The sequence below is a fragment of the Geotrypetes seraphini genome, chromosome 14 (genome assembly GCF_902459505.1).
Source record: "Geotrypetes seraphini chromosome 14, aGeoSer1.1, whole genome shotgun sequence".
Taxonomy (NCBI): Eukaryota; Metazoa; Chordata; class Amphibia; order Gymnophiona; family Dermophiidae; genus Geotrypetes; species Geotrypetes seraphini.
In genome coordinates, this window is record NC_047097.1 from 963,575 (window position 1) to 979,992 (window position 16,418).

Below are 16,418 nucleotides of genomic sequence, written 5' to 3' on the forward strand. Positions count from 1 at the left end.
GGCCGTATCAATTGTATGGCCAGCTTGGTGAGTTGGTTGTGTTATTGGTGGATATAGATATGGGAAAGAATAGTTTTAGTATAGTTATTGTTGTAATCGTCAAAATGAATATTAAAATCACCCAGAATTAATGGATTTGAAGTGGAACTACCAAAATCAAAAAGTAATGATTGAAGTTGAGTGATATTATCAGAACTTATAGGAGGTGGTAAATAAATTAAAAGTATATCTGTTTTTGGTTTGGTTAATAAGGAGAACTGTAAGTACTCAATAGATGAGTTACCTGTGGAATTATCGATATGTGACAGTAAAGGCTCTCGAAAAATTGTAGCCAGTCCCCCCCCCCTTTTGTTGCGGTGGTGGTTGTAAAGCAATGAGAAACCTTGGGGACAGGCGTAGGAAAGATAGGCTTCTTCACCTTCCGAGAGCCAAGTTTCAGTTAGACATAATATATCTAGAGATCGTTGAGTAATAAGGTCTTTAATTAAATGATATTTAGTTTTAATAGAACGAATGTTAATTAAACCTATATTAAAGTGTCTAATTTTATGATATAAGGATAATGAAAATCGTGTAGAGGAAGCTATTTGATTAGAGGATAATTTAACATTTAGACGTTCAGAAGACCGTGAGATGACTTGATTGGTCTCGGATTTAATTGGTCTATGTCCCCAAACAACTGGAATAGGTAAGGGAGTGTTGTCCATAGTAGCAAGATTGTAAGCAGGAGTACAGATAATAGTCAAGTTAAGTTTCAACGAAGCATTAACAGACAAAAAAAGAAATAATAATAAGCAAAAAAAGACGTTTTTGTTAGGGCTGTAGTGTTTTAAAACTTTGAACCTATTTGTTACAGAGATTTCCAGAACGCACTGCAGTATCGCACAAAGGAGAACATTAAGGAGCATAACATGCTCCTTAAGCGCGCTCCTTTGGCGCGCACCTTTGCGGCATGCGCTGCAAAGTGACAGACTTTAAGTATCATATACCGGATATTGGGGGGCGGAGTCTGGAACGTCTGGACTAAATGGCTCTACGGATCCACCTGGAGATCAAACCTCGCATAAAAATGAGCCATCCCAAACAGGAAGTCAGAAAACAAAACTCATTAGAGATCTACCAATAATGCAGGAGCACCCTGCGCACATCTAAGCAGTTCGACATGAGTTCTGCATTCGACTTGGTAGACCATGAGAAAATGATGCAATGCTTAGACGCCATTGGTATCAGAGCTGAGGTACTAAACTGGTTTCGAGGCTTCATCACATCCCGTTCTTACCAGGTACGCTTTAACAACGAACACTCCGACACCTGGAACAACTCATCCGGAGTGCCACAAGGGTCACCGCTTTCCCCACTGCTTTTCAATATCTACATGTCCTCATTAGGTGTGAAACTAACCCATCTAGGAATAAAACTATTCAGCTACGCAGATGACTTTATGATGAGGGGGTCAACAGCCAGGTGGATAAAGGGGAATCCATAGACATCATTTACCTTGACTTCCAAAAAGCCTTCGACAAGGTACCACACGAAAGGCTGCTAAGGAAGCTATAGAACCACGGGGTGCAAGGGGAGGTCCACCGATGGATTAAAAACTGGCTGGCGGACAGGAAACAGAGGGTTGGAGTAAAGGGCCATTACTCAAACTGGCAATGGGTCACGAGCGGAGTTCCGGAGGGGTCGGTGCTTGGACCGCTCCTGTTCAATATATTTATTAACGACCTGGAGGCAGGAACAAAATGTGAGGTTATTAAGTTTGTGGATGACACCAAACTATACAGCAGGGTAAATAACATGGAGGACTGCGAAGATCTCCAAAAAGATCTGACAACACTGGAAGAGTGGGCCAAAAAGTGGCAAATGAGCTTCAACATAGGGAAATGCAAGGTCATGCATGTAGGGGAAAAAAACCCGATGTTCACTTACAAATTGGGAAACTCACCACTAGGGGTGAGCAACCTTGAAAGAGACCTAGGAGTGATGGTAGACACAACCTTGAAGGCATCGGCACAGTGTGCGGCAGCCTCAAAGAAAGCAAACAACATGTTGGGTATCATTAAGAAAGGTATCACGACCAGGACGAAGGAAGTCATCCTGCCACTGTATCGTGCAATGGTGCGCCCGCACCTGGAGTACTGTGTCCAGTACTGGTCGCCGTACCTCAAGAAGGACATGGCGGTACTTGAGAGAGTCCAGAGAAGAGCAACTAAGCTAATAAAGGGTATGGAGGACATCTCATATACTGACAGACTGAAAAGGCTGGGGCTTTTCTCCCTGGAAAAGCGGAGACTTAGAGGGGACATGATAGAAACCTTCAAAATCATAAAGGGTGTAGAAAAAGTAGATAGGGACAGATTTTTCAAATTATGGGGAACTACAAGTACAAGGGGGCACTCGGAGAAATTGAAAGGGGATAGGTTTAGAACAAACGCCAGGAAGTTCTTTTTCACACAGAGGGTGGTGGATACATGGAACGCGCTACCAGAAGAAGTGATAAGCAGGAGCATGCTACAGGGCTTCAAAGAAGGTTTGGATAGGTACCTAGAGGACAAAGGGATTGAGGGGTACAGATAGGAGTAGAGGTAGGTTATAAGGTTAGGATTAGAGGTAAGTTACAAAATTAGTCTGGGACCACTGTTCAGGCGATAGGCCTCATGGGCCGCCACGTGAGCGGACTGCTGGGCAAGATGGACCTCTGGTCTGTCCCAACGGAGGCACCTTCTTATGTTCTTATCATCATCCCATTCGCCAATTCCATCTCGGAAACCATTCCCAAGGCATCCAATGCCATAAATGAGATGGAACAATGGATGACAGAGTTCAAGCTCAAGCTCAACCCAGAAAAAACAAAATTCTTCGTTGCCTCCCCTCACCCGCTTGACAATAAAACCCCACTATGCATCAATAAACTCAACTACTCTATTCAGCCCACCATGAAAATACTAGGTGTTATTCTAGACCAATGCCTAACAATGAAGAAACAAGTGGATTCCCTATTCAGAAAAGGTTTCCTTACTCTCTGGAAACTCAGAACCATTAAATCATACTTCAATACGTCAACATTCAGAATCCTAGTGCAATCCCTCATACTGAGTCAGCTTGACTACTGCAACATCGCCTATCTAGCAATCTCACAAAAGAATATGAGACGTCTCCAAATAATGCAAAATGCTGCGGTCAGACTTATCTTCGGGCTGAAGAAATTCGACCACGTGACACCCTACTATCGGCAGCTGCACTGGCTACCAATGGAAGCCCGAGTAAGGTTTAAATTTGCCTGCCTCTGCTTCAAAGTACTATACGGCCTGACCCCCAAGTACATAACGGACCTTTTTGCATTTTCTCAAGAGCCAAATGAAAAAACACCACGAACACCTTCTCTCTCACCAAGCAGTCCTATGGGGCAAAGACATAGACCAACTGCTTTCGCCCACTACATACGGGGAATTCAGGAAACGCCTAAAAACATACCTGTTCCAGAAATACCTAAACAATTGACCCGCTCTCCCTCTCCCTCCCCCTCCCTATTCCACCTGAACTTACAGCACTGTTATAAATATAATCTGTTATCTTCATCTTATCGTAACTTTACGTTGCTATTTATCCCCAACGGGTCCTGTCAGACATTATCTACTAAAATGTACAAATTACATTTTCGCTTAGCAAATTGTATTTCTATACTATTGCTGCCTGAGGTCTCTGATCTCTGTATTTCCTCTGAATATCTACTTATTGTATTTCGCTGAATGTCCAGCACTCTTGATTGTAAACCGCCTAGAAGTCGCAAGATTGTGGCGGTATAGAAGAATAAAGTTATTATTATTATTATTATTATTAAGCAGATGATCCTGAAGATTGGAACCCGTCAGCTGAACAACTGGCAAACATATTACCGGATGGACATGGAAAGCCAAAACCACCTTCAACAAAAAGGAAGGAACTGTCCACAGGGAAACTCCAGTCTCAGGATCTCGGAAAAATGAGAATGCACAAATTCGCCTCCGTAAAATCCAGGGAGGCCAGAAATTCCCCCTGAGCCACTGTTGTAATGACCAACCACACGGTCTCCATCCAGAACCGAGGAAGCTTGAGAGCCAAATGGAAGTGCTGCAAATTCAGAAGCAGTCTCCAATCTTTCGATCCTTTCTTAGGAACGATAAATAAACAGAGTATCTGTCTGAACTCAAATGTTCGCATGGCACCTGCTCTACTGCTCGAATATCCAGGAAAAAACATGAACCAGTCTGACAGAGGCTGGGCAAAATCTAGTTTGTATCCCAACTAAATAAATGCCACAATCCACTGGACTTTCATAATGTGCATCCAGGAGGGCCAAAACTCCAAGAGCCAACCCCCTATCCGCAGAGGGGCCCTCGGTTCCCTGGCATCATTGGGTCATACAGGTAGGTCAGGCAGGACGGGTGGCGGTAGACAGAGCGTGCCTGTAGCCTGGAACCCTGAGAAAGTCTCTGCGATGAGGATGGAGCATTGTGCCTGTAGTCACAAAAATTTCAGCAGAAGCTACGCAAAGGAGGATGCCCAGAAACTTTGGGTCATTCTCTACCAGTAAGGTCTTCGGGTGACAGTCCATTACCAAATTCATGAGGTGGACCAGACCCTTGCCAAACAACAACTGCCCCTGAAAAGACAGTCGTGCTAGAGTTGCCTTGGAGGTGGAATCACCAGCCCACTGCTGAACCCAGAGCATTCGGCAGGCTGAAATAAAATACGCCTTTGACAGTACCTTCAAAAGGCCATATAAGCCATCCGCCATGTAGTCCATCCCAGCCAACAGAAGCTTAGGAAAAGGCGTTCGCAGCTGAGCTAGATAGGTGCATGCCACAAAAGACCTAGGCACCGCAGCTCCAATGCCTAAATTAGCTGGTTCAAACTGTCCGAAGAACCACTTCCACCAGGCTGTCTTGCATAGCTTTCATCACAACTCTACCGTCACTAGGGAAAGAGGTGCGACGAGTCATCTGAGCCACCAGGGAATCCCCCTTAAGACTGCCACAAAAGCGGCTGACACTCTTGTGCCAGAGGATACAAGTGTTCTGTAAAGGACCCTCCTGAGAATCCAACTGCTCCGTAACCATGACTCATATCCGGATGCCAGGAAAGGTTGCAAATTATGCACCAAAGCTGCAGAGCCAGGGAGCAGAAGTTGAAGAAATGAAAGGAGCAGGATGGTATCCACGCTCAATTCCTGTAAAGATCCAGTAGTACCTCAAACTCAAACAAGCGCCTGGATTCGAAGCCCCAAAGGGATCTGCGGATCCAGCACACAAGTTCAGATTTCCAAATCCGGGAATTGCAGCAGTGTCCAATAAAGAATGAGGGAGGTCCGAGTCAGCCACTGGAACCCCTGAAACATTCTGGGAAGGAGGATCAGACAGCACAGGCGGAGGTAAAGAGACCCCCCCCTAAGGACACTCAGCCGCTGAGATACGTAGCAGGGGGAATTTGGACTATCAAAATCTCAAGAAGTCTGAGAAAGTATCTGGACCCTGGGGCATAGAGTCACCCTTAGATGACTGAGACATGCACTTCTTAGGTTGAGGAGGGTCCGACGCGCAGTGGACAGACGAAGCTGCAGAACCAAGCAGGCTAGCTGCGCCACGCAGAACATGGTTCAATTTTGCACAAATTTGGTATGAATCCATACTAAGAGATCCTAAGGACTCCATTCCAGCAGTTTTCGAAGCAAAATTTTTAATTTTAGAAAAGCAGGGAAAAGTTGAAAAAAGATCGATAAAAATCCAAGATGCCCACCAGACCCGAATTCGCTCTAAAAATGGCACTTCTTGAACTTTAAAAATTACAAAAATAGTATATTTCAGGTGGGGGAACACAGAGGAACACAAGGGAACCTTCAAAACCCCTTGAAATTAACCTCTACCATCAGGTGAAGGCAAAATCATCCTCAACCAGTAAGAAGACCCCTGGAGTAGTGCTCCGTCCCTCCCACTGACCTCATCAGAAGGGCAGTACCTTTACCATCAGATGCTGCCCATGAAGGCAATATCATCTGCAGCCAGTAAGAAGGTCCCCAGAGCGAAGGAAGCTGGTGCAAGCTCCTGACATTATCGGACGTCACTTATTAAGCGTGTTGCCAAAGGCACACCCCTTTGCGCAGCAACTTACACAGTTGAGGAAACCCTGATTGAACACCGATCTACTGAATGACCTCTCTGATACTGAAACACCACCAAAGAAGGAATATTGGAAAAAATCCACACACAAGGAGGTGAGAAGATCACTCTCAAGATCAAAGTAACTTAGAAAGGAGGAAAACTGGCAAAAAGACACACTGAACTTCAAAATGGACCAAAAATACCAGTAATTCCAGCCCAACCAGAGTTCCCAAAGGGCAATTTCATCACCTACCAAACTGACTACAATGAAGTGGGTACTAGTATCTTGCATATGGCTATTGGCCATTTAGGTCTGCATCTAAACATCAATACTGTATCAAAAACTGGATTCCAGTTAATTATATCTGAAATCAGAAAGCTATGGCCAAACTCAAGGAAGAATATAGGATGCCACACTCAATAGAAATGATCACCCCAAACAGTAGAACCCAAAGGAAAAGAAACCACACAAACAACTCCAGGAGAAACTGAAGAACAAACACATGCGATAGACCTGTAACCCACCCAAAAATTCTACCCCTACCATCTTGCTATGGAAATGCAACAAAACCGCCCTGATCAGATAGATGATAGTAGAGTTCAAACTAGGAACAATGTTCATTACAGAGACATAGTTGAAGAAGAAATCTGATCCTGCAACACTAGAGCTCTGCCCAGCAGGATATACTAAGATGATACAGATCAGCAGACAAAGGAAAAGGGAGAGGGAGTAGCAATGATATATAAACTTTTTCTAGAACAGAAGCCTCGCAGAAGCTGCCCTTTAAACTTTGAAAGAAAACCACTACACTTCTCCCTCTGTATTCGTGGTTTTTAGCTTGCTGGCTCCTCCCCCCAACTTATGTCAGCTTGCATAAAGAAAATTGCTGATTCCCGGCACTTTCTTCACCGTGTTTTGCCTCTCCTTGAGGAACAACCACAACACAGCCCTCTTCCTCTGTGGGAATATTTGCCTGCTGGTACCCCTCTTCTGTTGCTGATGGCGGTTTTGTTTGGTGGTGCAGCATTGCCCTTCCTGCTGAGGCGGAGCTTGTGATCTTCCTGTTTCAGAGGTGGACTCATTGGTCTGGAGTCAGAGAGATTGGCGCTGTATTGATTATGGTTATTGGCAGACAGATTGCTGATTCTCAAATAAAACCTCAATCCTGTTGTGCAGCATTTTGAACTTAAGTGCTATGTCCTATTGGGTCTGCGGATCTCATCAGTGGCCTCGCCTGGTGTGACGGCTGCAGGAAGTTTGGCTTGATGATTACACGTCTTGATGGCTTGTGTTGGAGTCCCAGAGGGTTTATCCTTCCTGCTCTCCTACCTTGGATCCTTCTTTGCTCTGCCGGCCTTCCATGTGTGAAGATGAAGCAGAAGTGACTGGAATGAAACTGGGATCGATAAAGAGACTGCAATCTTCGGTTTGTTTAATTACTGCCTTTTATTTTTATTTCTTTTACTTTCTGCTTCACAGTGCATTTATATTTATTTTGTTAGATTTACTGCTCTCCCCATATTACTTAATTCTTTTTCCGGGTTCCTTGTTAACAATGTTTTACGTTTCTCTGGGGGTCATAGAAACATAGAAAAATGACAGCAGAAAAGGGACAAAGCCCATCAAGTCTGCCCACTCCAGTGACCCTTCTCCCTGAGTTTGCTCACCAACTTCCTGCCCTTACCTCATTAGAGATCCCACATGAATATCCCATTTATTTTTGAAATCTGCCACGCTGTTGGCCTTAATCACCTGCCGTGGGAGTTCATTCCAATGATCGACCACCCTCTCAGTGAAGAAATACTTTCTGGAGTCACCATGAAATTTCCCTCCCCTGATTTTCAGCGGATGCCCTCTGGTGGACGAAGGTCCCATAAGACGAAAGATATCCTCTTCCACTTCGATACGACCCGTGATATATTTAAATGTCTCAATCATGTCCCCTCTCTCTCTTCGTTCTTCAAGTGAGTACAGCTGCAATTTATTCAGCCTTACTTCATACGGAAGATCCTTGAGCCCCAAGACCATCCTGGTGGCCATCCGCTGAACTGACTCAACTCTCAGCACATCTTTCCGGTAATGTGGTCTCCAGAATTGAACACAATATTCCAAATGAGGTCTCACCATGGACCTGTACAGTGGCATTATGACCTCTGGCATCCTGCTGATAAAACCTCTACGGATACAATCCATCATTTGCCTTGCCTTGGAGGAAGCCTTTTCCACTTGATTGGCAGTTTTCATGTCATCACTAATGATTACTCCTAAATCCCGTTCTTCCGTGGTCCTAACTAAGGTCTCACCATTTAACGTGTAAGTCCTGCACAGATTTCTTTTACCCAGGTGCTTCCTTTTTCCCTCTTTTCTATTTATCTTTATCTAATTGATGTTTTTCTCTAAGGTATTTTAGTTCGATTGTGAGCCCGTTTGGGACAGGTACAATAAAGTAGATTTAGCACTATGAATGTAACCCGTTCTGAGCTTTCAGTGGAGGACGAGATAGAAATAGAAAAGGTCAGCTCCCTCTGCAAATCAGAATCAGAGCTGATAATCTGTCACCTCTAGGCCCACAGTCAAAATGTGCACCAAAAGTAGAGGAATTTAAATCTAGAAACAGAGAAATGTGATGACGGATAAAGGCCAGATGGCCCATCCACAGCATCCACTATCTCCTCCTCTTCCTAAGAGAATCCACATGCCTGTCCCACTTTTTCTTGAATTCAGACACAGTCTCTATCTACACCACTTCTTCCGGGAGACGGTTCCACACATCTACCACCCTTTCTGTAAAAAAAGTATTTCCTCAGATTACTCCTGAGCCTATCACCTCTTAACTTCATCCTATGCCCTCTCATTGTAGAGCTTCCTTTCAATTGAAAGAGACTCGACTCATGCACATTTACGCCATGTAGGTATTTAAACTCCTCTATCATATCTCCCCTCTCCCGCCTTTCCTCCAAAGTATAAAGATTGAGATCTTTAAGTCTGTCCCCTTACGCCTTAAGAGGAAGACTACCGACATTTTAGTAGCCTTCCTCTGGGCCAACTTTTTATGTCTTTTTGACGGCCTCCAGAATTGTACACAATATTCTAAATGAGATCTCACCAGAGTCTTAAACAGGGGCATCAATACCTCCTTTTTCCTACTGGCCATACCTCTCCCTATGCACCCTAGCATCCTTCTAGCTTTCGCCGTTGCCTTTTCATCCTGTTTGGCCACCGATCAGGAAAAGGATCTAGGCATCATTGTTGAGGATATGTTGCAACCCTTAGCATAGTGTGCAGCAGCTAAGAAAGCAAACAAAATGTTAGAAATTATCAGGAAAGGAATGGAAAACAAAGATGACAATGTTATAATGCCCTTGAATCACTCCATGGTGTGGCTGCACCTTGAATACTATGGCATTTTTGGTCGCTACATCTCCAAAAAGATATAGTGGAATTAGAGAAGGGCAACAAAAATGATAAGGAGGATGGGACAACTTCCCTATTAGGAAAGCTAAAGCGGCTAAGCCTGGAGAAGAAGGCTCAGGGGAAATATGATAGAGGTCTATAAAATACCGAGTGGAATGGTTTACTTTTGCTGAAAATACTAGAACTAGGGAGCATTCAATGAAGATTTTAAAAACAAACCAGAGAAAATATTTCTTCACTTATAGTGCAATTAAAACTTTGGAATTCGTTGCCGGAGACTGTGGTGAAAGCAGTTAGCTTAGCAGGGTTTCAAAAAGGTTGAATGATTTCCTAAAGGAAAAGTCCATAAGCCATTATTAAAATGGACTCGGGGAAATCCACTGCTTATTTGTAGGAAAAGCAACATAAAATCTGTTTTACAATCTTGCCAGGTACTTGTGACACTTGGAAACAGGATTCTGGGCTCAATGGACCAGGACAACTCTTATGTTCTTATGTATTGTATTTAGCTACTGGAGTCTTCTGCAAGGCCTGTTTCTATAGAGTGATAAACCACAGTAGATTAAGAATAGCTTCAAGAGTTATAATTCATGACAGCATCAATGAAGGGGAGAAGGGTAGTTAGCAGGGTAGGCTGAGTCCAGTGAAGGTTTTTTGAGGAGCTTTGAAACTTTTGCAGAAAGTCACGATGCTAATGGAATAGTGCTTGGGTAGAACAAGGGTGGACTGCCACTATCTGGATAACTATTTGGTTTAATTTAGGACAGCAAAAGGTCCACCACATAGAGCTACCCAGACAGCAGCTGAATATCACTCTTATCTGTCACTGCTTCTCCAGATATGTGGACAGTTCAAACACTTCATCTGGCATTTAAAACAATGCAGACTGTGGCATTTGAATACTGGTCTGTGTGGAAACATAACAGTCTAGCATGGTTCATCCGGTCCAACCAGAAAGTGGGATGTGCTGCTGCAGGCAGGCAGGCTACCTCCTCTCTTGGTCCTTCGGCTTCTAACTGCCACTCCAGGCAGGCTATCCCCCTCTATACCTTTTATTTTTTAAGCATGAAAGTTATCTACGTTTTGCTTTGAGTTACTCTATACTTTTATTTCATTGTCTTACCATATCGGGATCCTGTGTGTTTATCACACTGAATTTCTTATGAAAATGAAGATGGTCAGACTCGGATCTTATTTCCAAAGGAAGAGAGTTCCATAATTCAAGGTCATTTCAATGTAACTTTTCAAATTGATTGAAAACTTCAAGTAAGCCCAAGGAGAAAAATGCTAAGCTAAGCTAACAGTATGGCTCATACCTTCAGGCAGGCAGCTGGAAGGAGCATGGAGCCTCAGCTACGGAAAGCCAAGTGGGTCACAACAGAGGAAGCTAGGAAGAGCATGCAGATGAACTGTAACCTTCCTAGCACCTGCCAAACAGCTGAAAGAGGAGGAATCAGAGGAAAAGGCAGGCTATGGCGAAAGCAGCATTTCCCAAGGAGACTTACGAAAACCTAAACGGTCAGATACAAGATGCTGGGCTTGCTAGAACCAATATGGCATTTATCATCATCGTATGGTTACCTTGTTCTGGAGCACAGCTGTAAGATGAGGAGTTGCTGGTTCAGTCTGAGTAACGCAGGCAGAATGATGAGGTAAGTTAGTTAGTTGCTGCAAGAGGCTGATCACTACCTGGGATGAAACGTGACCCAGAAGAACAGTACAAGGTCTTACTAAGCACGGTAGAACCTGGAGCCAAATCAAACAGAAGGGAGAAAAAGAAGACATCACTTTCAAGAATGACTCATCTAGCCAATATTGGGAGGTTCTCTTACCTCTTCAGGTTTGCCTTCTACCGATTCATGTTCAGAAAAACAAAATCACAGAGCAATATTTTTACTCCTCATCACTGGACCTAGGTCTTTTGTTCTACTTTTTTTTTATTTTATTTTTTTTTAATTATAAGGAAATACAGAGCCATAATCCAACATGAAACTAAATCTATGTACAGACTAAGAAGTAACAACAATCTTATGGAAATAGCTCTTTCTTGGACCACAGACAGAAGGAAAGGAGGAATCAAAATTACTGAGAGATAAGTTACAGGAAACTATTATTTCTTCTGTTATACTTTTACCTTAATCCAAGCAAATGTCAAAACTCCATAACCAAAAATACTGAGAAGGGAAGTGGATATGCCAAGATGGAAGGGGACACTGCTCTGGACCAAGGAAATGGGCAAAGGTTATACAAGAAGTCCTCTGCTAGGTATCACTCAGGGTTGTGGCTTTTGGAAACCCTGCCTGGACGGGTGGGAATCCCTTTTGGTCCACTTTAACTTCTTGGTTTGTGACACACTGGAATTGGATCACATTTTGGTTTACGATTGTTTGCTGAGGTTGGGTGAAGGGATGGTTGGGTGGGTATGGTGGGATCTATTTGATTGTGTACTTTCTTGTATTTGCGTGGATGGCATTTGTATTTTCTGAAGGAATCTGGAAAAAGAGCCAAAATGCTGATGGTGGAGAAAAATATATGGAGCACAACAGGTCTAACTGCCAGCAGCGTTCTCTCTCTAAGCGTGAATTTATTAGCATCAAAGTTGCAGAGGCCAGTTGTTGCACTCGGAAAATAAGTGAGCTAAGGAGGATGATTGATGGGAAGGAGAATTTTGCTCTATTCACTTCTCACGTCTAATTATTTTGTAAAACATATCCTGGAGATTTGATCCATACTTCTGGAAGAAAATGTACAGAAAAGTGGTATATCAAATGCACTGCCTATATATTTACCTATGCCTGTATATATTAAATTCTGTTCTGTACCTTGACCCAGTGAGACATGTGAAGGTCAGACAGGGATATTTGGAGCATTGAGATTAAGCATGATATTTCAGCATCTCAATGGCCACAAATTTGGTCTTGGAGAATGAGATATACAATGTCAGCGTCTATGAAACAAACTTGGTTTTTTTTGTTACATAGAGCTTTTTGGACCCCAGTTAGATTGCAAAAGTTAAATAGTTCTTTGTCTAATAGATGCTGGCATTGTAATCTGGATATAGGGACTTTAGATCATCTTTTGTTCTATTGTCCCCATATCTATTGTCCCCAAAACCTAGGAACAGACGATCTTTTTGGTAACATAAGATTATGCTTTGTAATGTTATGTAATGTAACATAAGGTTATGCGTTGTAATATAACATAAGGTTATGCCTTGTAATATCATGTAATGTAAGTTATGCAATGTATTGGAATAATAAGGTAAAATAACATAAAATAACTCTACGTAAAGTCTTGTAAAGTTATGTAAGATAAATTATGTAAGATAAATTATGTAAACTTAATGTAAGATAAATTATGTAAACTTAATGCAAGTTATGCAAGCACGGTAAGGATAATGTAAAGTAACACAAAGTAACACCACGTAAAGTTATGTACGAAAAGTTATGTAAAGTTAGGTATGCAAAGTTTGTAAAGTTATACAAATAATTGTATTGTCATCGCCTGGAAATGACCAGCCATCTTCTAATGTAATCCGCTTAGAACCGCAAGGAACAAGCGGAATAGAAATCACTAATGTAATGTAATGTAATGTAATATCTTAGCCTTTTGGAACTCAATCTGGGATCAAGTAAATTGTTTATTGGAAAATCACGTAGCATTAACTTATGATACTGTACTTTTTGGTATGTCTATGAGAAAAAAGAGTCAGATATCAATGTGTAATAACAAACTTTTATTGATTTTGACCGGAGTTGCCATTCAACATATTACTAATAACTGGAAAGACCATAGTAGGCTCAATTTTAAATTTTGGTGGAATTCAGTTTGCCACATATACAGAATGGAAAGATCAATAGCGGTGCAAAATGGAAATGATAAAAACTTCATGAAAATTTGGGAACCATGATTGATGCCATTTTCCTAATATTTCTATATTTAATATGTAAGATAAGGGTGGGGTGGGGGGAGGGTTTCTATTATATGAAAAATAAAAATTACTAAAAGGATTTTAGGATGGGAGAGGGAGGGTTATATTTACAACTATAAGTTAGAATGATAAGATGTACAAGTGGTTAAATCTATGTTATTGTGTTGCAATTTTTGTACACTTGATGAAAGTTTTAAAATGAATAAAGAATTATTAAAAAAAAAAAAAAAAAAGAGGCAGTGAGACCCGGAAACCTGCAACAAGAATGATGCCAACTGCGGAAACCCTGAAAGAGTAGGCACCAAGTAGAAAACATAAAAACATAAAAAAGGATCTATAAAAATTAGAGGAATGGTCTAATATTTTGCAACTAAAATTCAATGCAAAATAATGCATTTGGGGATTAGAAATTGGAAGGAGCTGTATGTGCTGGGAGGTGAGAAGCTGATATGCATGGATGGGGAGCGGGACCTTGGGGGTGATAGTGTCTGAAGATCTAAAGGTGAAGAAACAGTGTGACAAGGCAGTGGGTGTTGTCAGAACGATGGTAGGCTGTCTAAAGAGAGGCATAGCCAGTAGAAGGAAGAAGGTGTTGATGCCCCTGTACAAGTCGATGGTGAGGCCCTACTTGGAATATTGTGTTCAATTTTGGAGACCGTATCTGGCAAAGGACATAAAAAGACTTGAAGCGGTCCAGAGGAAGGCGACAAAAATGGTAGGAGGTTTGTGCCAGAAGACGTATAAGGAGAGACTGGAAGCTCTGAATATGTATACCCTAGAGCAGTGGTCCCCAACCTTGTCTTGTAGGACCACAAGGCCAATCGGGTTTTCAGGATTTCCCCAATGAATATGCATGAGATCTATGTGCATGCACTGCTTTCAATGCATATTCATTGGGGAAATCCTGAAAACCCGACTGGATTGCAGTCCTCAAGGAGGAACTTTGAGATCCCTGCCCTAGAGCAAGGGTAGGCAATTCCGGTCCTTGAGAGCCAGAGCCAAGTCAGGTTTTCAGGATATCCACAATAAATATGTTTGAGATGGATTTGCATGCACTGCATCTTTGAGATGCAAATCTATCTCATGCATATTTATTATGGATATCTTGAAAACCTGACCTGGCTCTGGCTCTCGAGGACTGGAATTGCCTACTCCTGCCCTAGAGGAAAGAAAGGACAGACGTTCAAATACTTCAAAGGTATTAACGTAGAACAAAATCTTTTCCAGAGAAAGGAAAATGATAAAACCAGAGGACATAAGAACATAAGCAGTGCCTCAGCCGGGTCAGACCATAGGTCCATCCTGCCCGGCAGTCCGCTCCCGCGGCGGCCCAAACAGGTCACGACCTGTCTGAATCACCAGAAGGGGCTCCCTTGCCACCTTGGTTTCTCATTGAAGTCCTATCTTCCCATCATAGTCCTAACCCTCCGGTCTTGCACATGCACGACCTATTGGGTTTCTATACTTATTACCTGGTTAGCTTTCTATACTTGTGTTACATCCCAGCTCCTCCCTCAGTATCCCACGATCCCTTTATCCCTCAGGAATCCATCCAATCCCTGTTTGAATCCCTGTACTGTACTCTGCCTGATCACTTCCTCCGGTAGCGCATTCCAAGTGTCCACGACCCTTTGGGTGAAAAAAAACTTCCTTGCATTTGTTTTGAACCTATCTCCCTTCAGTTTCTCCGAATGCCCCCTCGTACTTGTTGTCCCCTTCAGTCTGAAGAATCTGTCCCTATCCACCCTCTCTATGCCCCTCATGATCTTGAAGGTCTCTATCATAATTTGAGGTTGAGGGGTGGTAGATTCAAGAGCAATGTAAGGAAATTCTTCTTTAGGGAGAGGGTGGTGGATTCCTGGAATGCGCTCCCGAGGGAGGTGGTGGAGAGGAAAACGGTGACAGAGTTTAAAAAAGCGTGGGATGAACACAGAGGATCTAGAATCAGAAAATAATGGTATACCATATTTTTCGCTCCATAAGACGCTTGCTATATTTAGAGTAGAAAAAACCATTCGGAACCAAATTGTATACTAATATATAGCAGGCTCTGTACCCAACCCCCCTCACTCCCTGCCAGGCTCTGCACCCTGTTCTCTCTCCCCTCTACATCTTTTTGCTAAATTAAATCTGGCACAGGGCCCTGCAGCCAAACACTTCCACTGTGTGCCAGCCCTAATAGCAGAAGGGAAGTCAGGCCAGGTAAGGTATACAATTTTCAGAGGCTGCAGCCAGCAGCAGTAACCTCTGGAGCCAGTAAAAGCATCAACATTACCCTTTAATTTCAAAGTTAAAAACTTCAAAGCACTTTAAAAAACCTGTTATTTGACAGCCATCCAGCTACCACTTCCTCCAAAATGTAGTGTTTCAGCCATAACTCCTCCCGAGTCCACATGGTGCCACAGTACCATCACACAAAATGTGCTAGTGGTGAGGGAGAAAGGCCCCTGTTCGGCCTGTGAAGTTCAGTTCTCCAGTCCCCTTTGATGCTCATCTCAATTTGCAGAAACCAGGAATAAAGGTCAACAAATCATTCAACTGTTTTGCAGATTAGTCTTTCAGTTTCTCTGCATCAAAAGAGGGAAGATCACAGAGACATAAACCCCCACTCTGGTTTAAAGAGTTCACTATCAAAATAAGAAAGGAAGTCTGAGTGACACTGTCCTCACTTTCTGTTGTCATTACATGCGACAACCACCGGCATGTCAGGGCCAGCTGTCCACAAGTGCACCATTGCGTGGGCACGTGCCACACCCCGCCCCCCCGAACAGCTGCCGTCAGTTCTTGCGGGACTGACAACAGCCATTCAGGAAATGGGGCGCGCCGCTGTTGCCAACACACCAGCAGCCATCCAACTTAGGCAGTGCTACGGACCCAGGCACCAGCTCTGCTGGTCCTGACATACTCAGCAGGCAGCCGTCTAATTTAAAGGGGG

At 43.0% G+C, this 16,418-nt stretch overlaps 1 protein-coding gene across 4 annotated transcripts in view; it reads right to left on the minus strand.

Annotated features, from left to right (window-relative positions):
- Positions 1-16,418, minus strand: part of PATL1 (PAT1 homolog 1, processing body mRNA decay factor) — a 108,892-nt gene that overhangs the window by 23,646 nt on the left and 68,828 nt on the right. For 3 of the 4 annotated variants that reach the window (XR_004537013.1, XM_033920967.1, XM_033920966.1), the window contains exon 16: positions 11,134-11,298. The exons of the other annotated variant lie outside the window; for it this stretch is intronic. Coding sequence is in view for 2 of the 3 variants with exons in the window: in XM_033920967.1 (XP_033776858.1) it covers positions 11,134-11,298 (165 nt within the window). In the remaining variant the exon portion in view is untranslated. The remainder of the gene's footprint in view (positions 1-11,133; positions 11,299-16,418) is intronic. 4 annotated transcript variants of the gene reach the window in all.